At 59.3% G+C, this 9,821-nt stretch overlaps 1 protein-coding gene across 1 annotated transcript; it reads right to left on the bottom strand.

The window, feature by feature from the left end:
- Window positions 1–709: 709 nt before the first annotated feature.
- CECR5 (cat eye syndrome chromosome region, candidate 5) lies at window positions 710–9,002 on the bottom strand. The gene is made up of 9 exons (XM_012732317.1): window positions 8,976–9,002; window positions 8,775–8,864; window positions 8,266–8,469; window positions 7,163–7,275; window positions 5,874–5,967; window positions 5,100–5,133; window positions 3,733–3,907; window positions 1,586–1,774; window positions 710–1,436 (listed from the first exon to the last, which is right to left on the bottom strand). The coding sequence occupies exons 1-9, from the start codon at window positions 9,000–9,002 to the stop codon at window positions 1,118–1,120; spliced, it is 1,245 nt and encodes a 414-aa protein (XP_012587771.1). The 3' UTR covers window positions 710–1,117.
- Between the last annotated feature and the right edge of the window lie 819 nt (window positions 9,003–9,821).

Genomic DNA, 9,821 nt, shown 5'->3' with positions numbered 1-9,821 from the left:
AGGGCAGGTGGGACCAGGCGTGGTCCTGCAGGTGGCCAAGCAGAGACGCAGGAAGTGCAGCTCCTCTCCCTCCTCAGAGCACAGCCTTCATTCTGGCCCCCCAACACCTCCTCAGCCCCCCCACTTAGCTCACTGGACACTGCCCCCCCCACCCCGCTCTCCCCCCACCGAACAAGCACCAGGTATCCAAAGAGATGTCAAGGAGGCCGGGGATGGCCAAGTAAGGGTTTGACAGACATCGGAATCGTCATCTGTGCTAGAGACTAACAGGTTAGTGCAGCTCCAGCATCAGTTAGAGTGTGATCTGGGGGCTGTGGGGGGCGGGGCCCCCCGAGTAAGATGGGGAGAGGATGAGCCGCGCCGTGGCAGATGCCGAGACCGCGGGTGACGCAGATGGCGGCGAAGGGGTTACTCCCCCAGGGCTGACACTTTCTAGAAGCACTGCAGGAAAAGCTTCTCCATTTGGACAAAAGCCCCTTCCTCACCACATCAGGGGAGCTGCCGAGAACATGCCCGCTGCCGGGGCAGCCCTCCTTCCTAGACAGACTCAGGCTCTGCCCAGCCGACTGGGGGCGGCAGGGGTGGGTGGGGACAGAGGTGGGCGGGGGGAGTCAGCACCCCACGGCCGAAATGCCACGTCTCCGCCTCACTCACCCACTGTCCTTCCCCCACAGGATTTTCAGAACATTCCAGACAGAGCGTCGCAAGAGACAGCACCATGAATATTTATTACGATCATTTTAATTTAAAAAAATAAGCCCGAAAGTTCCAAATTGGGCAATCAGCTAAAATGCCATAGCAAGGAGTCTCCGCGGCGAGTTACACGGGTGGCTGGCGCGCCGCGTCCTTCCGCGCAGGCAAGGGCCTTGCAGAAACTGCCACGCAGCGCCACCGGGCAGCCCTGATCAAACGACGAGGAAACAGGCACAGAGACTGGTCTGAGGTCAGGCTGCTCGAGGCGGCGGGCAGGGGCGGGCCTGCGGTCCCCGGGAGTCCTGCCCCCGAGGGCCCGGGCAACTCCAGCCGGGCGGGCGGGCAGCGGGCCCTGACTGGCCCCGAGGGAGCCAGCACACAGGACTCCGGGGGCCCCAGGCCCCGCCCCCGGCCAGGGCCCCTGCTACGAGGTCCAGCCCTCCTTGCGGAGGACCAGCTGCACAGCCTCGTCCACGTCACGCACAATGTGCGACGCCCGCATGAGCCCCGGGTTGAAGCCGAAGTCCCGGTGACCGTGGAACGGAGCCTCCTCCCCGGCCGGGGCAGGCTGCGCGGACCCCGGGGCCTGGGGGCTGTACACGCCCGTGCACACCAGGATGGAGGTGCAGCTCTGCGGGGCCCCCGGCCGCTGCGTCTGCAGGGCCCCGGGGCCCTCGCGCTGCGCCATCTGCAGGTGCTGGTGAAACAGGTTGGCGCCGTAGACATCCGACATGGGGTTATCGCTGCGGGGCGCCACACCGGGAGAGGAGAGAGGAGAGCAGCGTCAGCGGTGGAAGGCAGAGAGCACCCGCCACGGCGGGGCTGCGGTGCGCTCCAGACAGGGAATCCGCAGGGTGAGTGGGGGGGGGGCAAGGAAGGGGCGGGGGCTCACCCCACCGCGTAGAGCTTCTGGATGGGGGCGGCCCAGCCCCGCCTCTCCGCCTGCTGCCGGAGCAGGCCCTCTGCGTACTGGTAGGTGAGGATGCTGGGTTTGCCCATCAGGCCCTCGTAGCGCAGCTCTCTGCCCGTCACCTTCCGGTAAATGGTTTCCAGGCACAGCAGGAAGGTGCCATGGCCAAACCTGCCGGGGAAGACAGCGCAGCAGCTCAGACCCCTGGGGCGCCGGCCACTCCCAGCCCCGCCGGCTCCCCAGGCCTCACCGGCGGCCCGTGGCCATGGGTCATCGCGACATCACTTCTCAGGAGAGATTACACCCATGGTCAACGCCTAAGACCTGGTCCTATCTAAAAACGTCCACTGGGCACTGCCCGGGCACCCGAGACGGCAGATGAGACCGTGGGTCTCGCCCCACCCTGTGAGCTGGCCGTGGTGCTCGGCACTGCCCCAGTGAGGCAGCCAGAGAGGCGGGGAGGGAAGCCCACAGCCCAGGCCGCCAGCACCCAGGGCAGAGTGGGCCTGCCGTCATGGGGGGCCCACGCCCACCCTCCTCTCCTGCTCGGCCCAATTGCAGCCACCCCACTGCCAGGCAGTGAGCACAGCGCCAGGCCCGCTTTGCCGGGTGGGCAGCCACAGAAGCCAGCCGTGCTGCCCCTTCCTCAAGAGCCTCCTGGGAGTTGCAGGAGCCCCCGCCCACCTGCGGCCCTGCCTGCCTGGAATGCGCGTCTGAGGACCGGCGTTCAGGCAGCCATTTTGGAGTCCGACGTGAATGACTGCAGGGCAGGAAACGGGGTGCCTGGTCTGTGGCACTGTCCGCCCACACTTCTTTCACATGAGAAAAGTGGTGTTTGTTCCAGGCACTTTTGTTTGGTTTTCATCCTTGCTGCTAGACCAAATCCTGACGCTGTACAATATATTAAAGTTTACACTTCAGTGTGCCTTACATAATGGATTCTATTTTTCAGTGTTAAATTGTTGAGCGACAGGGCCTCTCTGGTGGCGCAAGGGCTTAAAGCACTGGGAAGCTGTCTGCAGCCACTGCAGCATGAGCTCCATCCCAGGCCAGGGAGCGACCCCCAGGGCGCAGCAGACCTCTCCTGTCCCCCTGCTGCTCCCCTCAGCAGTGTAGTTCAGTCCATATGCCTCTTCTGCTCCCCACTCTGTCTCTGGTGAATCCTCTAGCTTACACCCCAGTTCTTACATGCATAAATAAATAAATCTTTTTAAAACATAACAAAAAATATAAACTGTTGAATGAAAAATTAATCTCAAATTGGGTTTATAAATTAAAACTTGTCCCTGCTATTCGGCTCACAGCCCACATAAGCAGACACCCCTCACTGACTATCAGCACACCCCAACTCTTGGAAGAAATACTGAATAGGAGTAACAAGGGTGAACCCCAGGACCTCTACTTCTCTGGGGCCAGCGAGCGGCAGGACCAGCGAGCGGGCTTGGCCCTGCCGCCCCTGGGGCCCCGGCTCCCAGCAGCCGGCGCAGGGTCAGCGTGGACCCTGCAGATAAGCACAGCCCGACAGCGCACGCGGGCCTCAGCGGCTCCTCCGGGAAGGCAGCTCTCGGGCAGCAAAGGACTGCCTCCAGGGGCCTGGCCTCAGGACAGGACAGGCGACATCCATGTGGCTGGGCAGGGAGCATGGGCCTGCCAACACCCACATGCCTCGGAGAAGATCACGTACCCCCTGGCTCTCTCTGCTCTGCACAAGTCTCGCTCTCCCCCATGTCAGAAGGAAATGGAAGAAGGAAACAAGTGAAAGAACCCTGCTGGGGGGACGTGTAGAAAGAAATAGCCGAATAACGTGCTCTGTCACGCCCCAGAAGCCATCCGTCTTCTGGGTTCTGCTGGTCAACAAAGCAGGTGTGTCCAGACCCTGGGCCCGCGCCGTGAGGTAAGGAGCAGCTCGGCCTGTCTGCTGTGCTCAGTACACTGCGGCTCTGGTTTAATCATCAGGATGTGCAGCAGCTCTTGCTGCCCTCCCAGGAGGCCAGGTTACCACGCGGGCACGGGCCTACCCAGGAAGGGCCTGCCCGCCCAGACAAGCAGGATGACGGTGGGAGTGGCCAGCAGCCCTGCCCAGGCAGCAGCGGGAGGTTGGTGGCTGGGGCCGGCCTGAGAGGCCTCACCTGGGCATTTTGGCTTCAGCCATCCAGAGGAGATCCATGTTGCTGGCCAAGACAGGAAGGTGGGGGTAAGGGGCTGTTGCCAGTCCAGTCCCGGGGTTCCCGTTGCTGAGAAGCACATCCATGATCAGCTGCAGGCTTGTCTCCCAGCGGACTGGCTCCCCCAGAAGGAGCACCCCTTCAAAGAGCAAAGACGGGTGAAGGTGCAGGACGCGGGTCCGGCCTTTGGCGGCCACAGGAGGCTGAGCCGTGTGACAGCAGCCCCTGGGCCAGCCCCAAGGAGCCCCTCAGCCCCGCTCCGAGCTTGGCCAGGACCAGGGAGGAGCTGCCTCTGAGCCCCCATTTCCGGTGTGTCCACAGGAGCTTCGGAGACTGAGGTGCTCCCCACCACCTCGGGGGGAAGGGTTCACTTCCTTAGGGAATTCTCTCTCAACCCCAGGGGGAGGGTGAAGGGAGGGGGACCTGGAGTGACAGAACCTGAATTTCAAGGAGCTCCGCCCCCAGCCTCCTCCACTGTGGCTAGGCTATTTACTTTCTCCTGCCTCAGCTTCCTTAACTGCACTGGATCAACCCGCCATTGTTATGAAGATTAAACAGATACAATGAAGCACCTAGCTCTGCTGAACACTCAGCATTGGGTGGGAGTTGGGGGGGAGCTGCAGATCTCAGGTACACAGACTAGAGGCTCTCTGTGGCCAGCTGTGCTCCCAAGGAGATGTCCAGAAGCCAGAGCTGGCTTCCGTCATCACCATGAGGACTGACAGCTGGCCAGGACTGGAGGGCGGCGGGAGGTCTCATGGGCAGGCAGAGGCACCATCAAACCCGCCCAGCGCTACCAGCATCTCCAGCCCCATCTGATCCTCAGAGGCAGGAGACCTGTTTACTGTTACCTGAGCCTAACTCCGAGTCCTCCCCATCTACGCGTAAACACAAAAACACAAAATACTTACGCGTAAACACAAAAACACAAAAAGGCAACTACCACATAAGTCAAGTGATAGGAGTACTTTGTAGTTCCAAAATTTTACGGAGAGTGGTTTCATATTTTGGACATTCACTTAGCGAGTGACAAGGCTGTCCCTAGCTCCCGAATCACCGATAAAACACCTTCATCTAAACACACATCCGCCTCTAAGCTTCATGGCAGGTTCTGCTTCGTTCAAATCATGAGGCACGTGATGTGAGGAAGGAGAATTAGCAGTGAAGATCTGAGGTCTGAATGGCAGGTCCAAGACCAGACCCCCGGTGACCTCTGTCCAACACTGCCACCCTGTCACCAGTCGAGCAAATAATCTCCCTCAAACAGCCACAGGGACCCGAGAGGAGAGGGGACGAGGCGGCCACCCCCCCCCCCAAGAGGCCTCCTTTACCTTCAATGGCGGGGAAGTCTGTCGTGGGAAGGGGCTGCAGGAGACAAGAACAGATCCATGAGTGCAACGTCCCTTCCCCGTCAGGCAGGGGGACACGTTGGTTTCCACAGAGGGTGGAGGAAAGACAAGCCGGGGAGCCCCGAGACTGCCCTGCAGCCCCGCCAAGGCCTAGTTGAAAAGCCAGACAGAACTGGGGAGGAGGGTCGTGGAGAGGGACCAGTTAGTCACAGGAGAGGCTGCAGGAGACCGCCGAGGAAGGTCGGCCAGGAGGGAGGGCTGGCCGGCAGGCCCGAGACTGGGCAGGGCAAGCAAGCGTCTAGAATCACGCGGCGAAGATGCGGCGAGCCTCCGGAGAGAAAGGCGGCCGTCAGGCGCGGGACGCGGCTCCTGATGTCAGACCGGGAGCAGAGGCCGTCACGTTACCAGTCTTCCGGGGTCCACCCCCCTGGGCCACGCCAGTGTGGGCTCCGTGCACATACAGCAGAGGTTAACGATTCGCCCAAGCAACCCTGGGACAGCCAGCTGGTAAAGCACACAGCTACAGACTGGAGGAGAGGCGGGCAGTGCAGGAGAGAAAGGCCTTCGGGGCTGGCTGCCTCGCGGGTGCGGAGCCGTGGCACACGACCCCTGGCCAGGCAGGCTTCTCCGGGGGGGCAGCGTGGGAAACACAGACAAGATGCAGCTGTGAGCAGAGGGTGGCGAGGTGGCTGAGGGCCACCGCGGGGAGCTGCCGCCACACTGGCCTGGGAGAGCGCGGGGCAAGCTCCTGATTACCGTGCTCTTTGGCCGCCGCTCGAGGTCCACCATGTCAAGCACAGGAAAGGCCATCCGCAGCTTGTCCACGGTGACCACATTCTCGAAGCCCAGTCTACAGTGAGCTCAGGGAAGCAAAGCTGGCCAGTTCTGGGAACAGTGTCGCTCTGTGTGCATCAAATCACGACTGAGGGGAACCAACCAGCCCCGAAGCCAGTGCCGGCTTGCAGGCCACGACTGGGCCCGAAGGAGCAAGCAGGCAGCCGGGGGCTCGGGTGGACGTGCGTGTGCGGCCACCGGACAACTCCAGCTGCCGGCCCCACGCAGGCGCCAGGAGGCGCCCGGCATACCAGCAGCGTCCACTGCCCAGAGCCCACCCAAAGCTGCCGCTGTGAACCACGTGCCGAGGGGAGGCTTGAGGCGTTCACAGGGGAGACGCCCGCTGAGCAGGGGCACAACAGACGCCAGAACTGAAAAAACCCGGCAGGCGGGGCCGGGGAGGGGCCAGCGCAGCCTGCTCTCTCGGAACTGCCTCCTCCCGCCTCCCCTCAAGACCCACGTCCAGCCCAACTGGCCATGCTTCAGGTTACTCCCAGACTGACTCATCCGAGCTCGCCGTCTGTCTGCAAGGCTGGCGGCATCTTGCCGCTCTCCTTCCCCACCTCAGCCTAGTCCAACCCCTGCTCCAGGCACCCCCCCCATCTGTCCAGCCTCCTCAGCTTCCCTGCACGGGAACCTCAGTGGGGGGCGTCCCTTCCCCTCAACACCCGTCGCCGGCTCCCATCTCGTGGCCACGCGTCCGCTGTCCGTGGGTCTGCCACTCTGACCTCAAGTGCGAAGCCGTGGTCGGGTCACCATCCCCTCTGCTCCTCTGGGCACCTCCCGCCTGGGCGCTGCCACACAGGCGCGCCGGGTGGTGTTTGCTTAGGTGATGATAGCGGCATGATAGCGGCTGATTGGCTCGTTAAATGGGCACCCAGGGAGGACTCAAGCGCAGGGTTTCCCAGACCTAAACATGTCTACCGTTTGTTTATTTTTCTACTGTTTATTTTTAATTCAGAGCTTTATCCAGAACAAGTGCATCCAGACTCGCTAGGGTAAGGTCCAAGAAGCTGTATTTTAAGCTCCCTGGCAGGTTCCAAAGTAGCGGCCTGGATTTTGGAAGCCGCCAGGTACCAGGAGCCAGCACGGCCCACGCTGGCGCAGTCCGCGGGCCTGGCACCACGCGCACGCGCACGCGCACCGCCCTGGCTGAAAGTTCCGTCGCGCCCCTGCGTTTTCACTCAGAGCAAGAAGCACCAAAAGGATACAATCGGGCGTTCTCCACCACGGGGCCCTGTCCAGACACTAGCATCCGCTTCCCGTGGTACTTCGAGAAGAGCTTCAGGGGGCTGTGCGCGAGGATGACTTGGTCTGGATCCACCTGCAGGCGCAGCCGAGAGACAGGAGGGCAGACGGAGAAGCGAGAGTGAGGGAGAGGACGGCGCTAGGCCAGCTTCCCCCACCGAGGAAGAAAAAGAAACCCGCCGGCAAAGCAGGGTGGGGGGCCCTCCTACACCCACCGCTGCTCCGACGCCCCAAGCAGGCGTGAGGAGAGCCTGGCTCTGGCCCTGGCCACGCACCACGGGCGAGCAGTACCCTGTGGGCTCCCCGCGCACACCGGCCTGTGGCGGCCAGGTCAGCCCTGGGGTCTCCAGCGGCTGGGACCGCGGGGTCTGTGCGCACGTCTGTCGCTGCCTTAGACATCTGCTTGGCCTTGCTGCGTTCGCTTCTACTTAAAGACCTAACTGTTCACTCAGCATCTGTATTAATTTCAACAGAATAATTTGGAATCCTCTCCGGAAGCCACGGAGGACAGCAGATTTATTCTCTGCTCTCTGCATTCACCCCAAGTAGGGTCACCCCCTCCATCAGCCATTTTATTTACTGTCTCGGTCCCAAAGAACTGTCTCCTGAAATTTAAACCGCCCTTAACAAAGAAGAATGTGTTCGTTTGGGGGAATGGCATGAAATTGCAAGTGGGTACTTTTGGGGATGGCTTCATCCAGAGGAGCACGTCATACTGACGGGGGAAAGGGCTAGTGTTTTAGAGCCCCACTGTATGTGAGGCAACTTAGGCAATGAGCCCCTGCTTTGGGGCGGCGGGGGAGGAGACGCTCCAAGAGGCACACGCCTGAGGCCCAGAAGCAACAGCTACTGACACAGGTGCGTACAGGGGACAAACACAGGCAGGATTTTCGTGATTCACACAGATGTGCGTGTGGGTGACCCTGGTGGGATGCTACTACGGATGAGACCGGGCTTGAACCTGAACTTCTTTTCCAGCAGCACTCAAAGGAGGCTTCGTGAGCGCTGGAGTGGGGGGTCCCATGGCAGCGGGTCCTAGGCCCCACGTCCCTGGCGGCCTCCTTACCTTGACCCCCAGCAGGGCTGTCAGCTCCTGGGCTTTGCTGTCTTGTAAGATGTTGCCGGCATTCGTGACAAAGACCACAGGCACCCGCAGCCGGCCCTGGGAGTTGGCCAGCCTGCGGAAGGCCCCCAGGGCCGCGGGGATCACCCTGTGGCCACGCACCAGCACTCCGTCAATGTCCAGCAAGAATCCAAAGCTGGGTGAGCTCTGCAGAGGAGGAGAGAACCTGCACTGAGCCAAGGAGCAGAGGGCAGGGTGGAAGAACCCCAGAGGAGGGCCGGACACCACTGTCCAGGAGCCCCGGGGCCCTTGAAAACAACACAGGGGACGGATGTCTGCCGGGGCCGCTCCACTGAGCACAAGGAATCCGCCTTGTTTTCAAGGACGTAACTACTGGGTTGAAATCATGTTTGCAAAATCAACGTGCGTGAATTTGGGGGATTGGGAAATTTAAAAACTACAAACGCCCATCAATACCTCCTGTGAGCTTTGCTTTGCTGCTGTCTCCTTACCTCTCTAGCCTCTTGTTCGTTCCCTCGCTCCACTACGCCTTCTGTGTACCACCCGGCCAGCCGTTCTTTCTGCCTCACCTCAAGCACTCTGTGTTACAAGCGCCTTCATGACCGCCTTCTAACTTCGTTTCACTATAACACCCAAGTAAAAAGTAAAACTTTGATTTCCGACACGACAGAAACATGTTTTTCATTTCTTACCGCCTTCCGCCCAATGCTACTCTCCATCCTGTGTACTTTACACAGGAAAGAGAGGTACACACTCCATAAATTCTTCTCTCCTAAGTAACACAAAGTTGGGGTTACGCTGTCCCTTCATCTCCAGCCTCCCTGCTGTCAGCCAAGGCCGCTCAGTTACCTTCCACGCAGCTCCACCTCCGAACCCCATTTCTGGCCTGTAATATTCTGAGTGAACAATTCACTAATATTAGGTTTTCTGTATTTTGCTCACATAGGTTTTCCCACATTTTTGTGTTCCCAAATAATGCTACAGGGAAACACTTTGTCCTGATTTTTTTTTTTTCATGTGATGGGTTCTTCCTTCAGCTGTATTCTTAAAACTAGGAGTAATAATTCAAAAGAGTACAAACATTTTAGTGAGGTAACACCCACTGATAAAAGTTTTTTCAGGCCCTCCCTGGTAGCACAGCAGGTTAAAGCACAGCACTGAGAAGCTAAAGCCACTAGTGCACGAGTTCGATCCCCACCCCAGAGGTGACCCACATGGCCCAGCAGGCCTCTCCTGACCCGCCCTCTGGCCTATACCCCAGTTATGTATGCATAAATAATCTTTTTTTAAAAAAAAAATTTTCAACATGTCTCAACTTACATGGACACTGGTGATGCAATTTACCCTCACCAACAGATTTTTACATGTATCAGAGTTTAGTTATCAAATGTCTTATCAATTTAAAAGAAAAAAGTATCACATCTCAAGCAGCCCTTCAATTGCAAATGTTGAACCCTGTCCTTTTTTTAAAAAAAATCATTCCATTTATTATTTTTTAACTGTGGACACAGATGTTTTTCAGTTGTCGAAGTAAGTCC

This window comes from Condylura cristata, unplaced genomic scaffold (genome assembly GCF_000260355.1).
Source record: "Condylura cristata isolate star-nosed mole 26May11 unplaced genomic scaffold, ConCri1.0 scaffold00034, whole genome shotgun sequence".
NCBI classification, from domain to species: domain Eukaryota; kingdom Metazoa; phylum Chordata; class Mammalia; order Eulipotyphla; family Talpidae; genus Condylura; species Condylura cristata.
Note: the sequence above shows the minus strand (reverse complement) of the source record. Positions and strands in the feature narration are given on the sequence as shown.

Excerpts from the sequence above, each read along its gene's own strand:
- CECR5 (XM_012732317.1), bottom strand. The coding sequence starts at position 9,002 with ATGGAGAGTAGCATTGGGCGGAAGGCG. Across the intron at positions 8,865-8,975 it reads GTAGCATTGGGCGGAAGGCG|AGAGTGCTTGAGGTGAGGCA; the intron begins GTAAGAAATGAA and ends CGCTTGTAACAC. Across the intron at positions 3,908-5,099 it reads AGACTTCCCCGCCATTGAAG|GGGTGCTCCTTCTGGGGGAG; the intron begins GTAAAGGAGGCC and ends TGCTCTTTGAAG.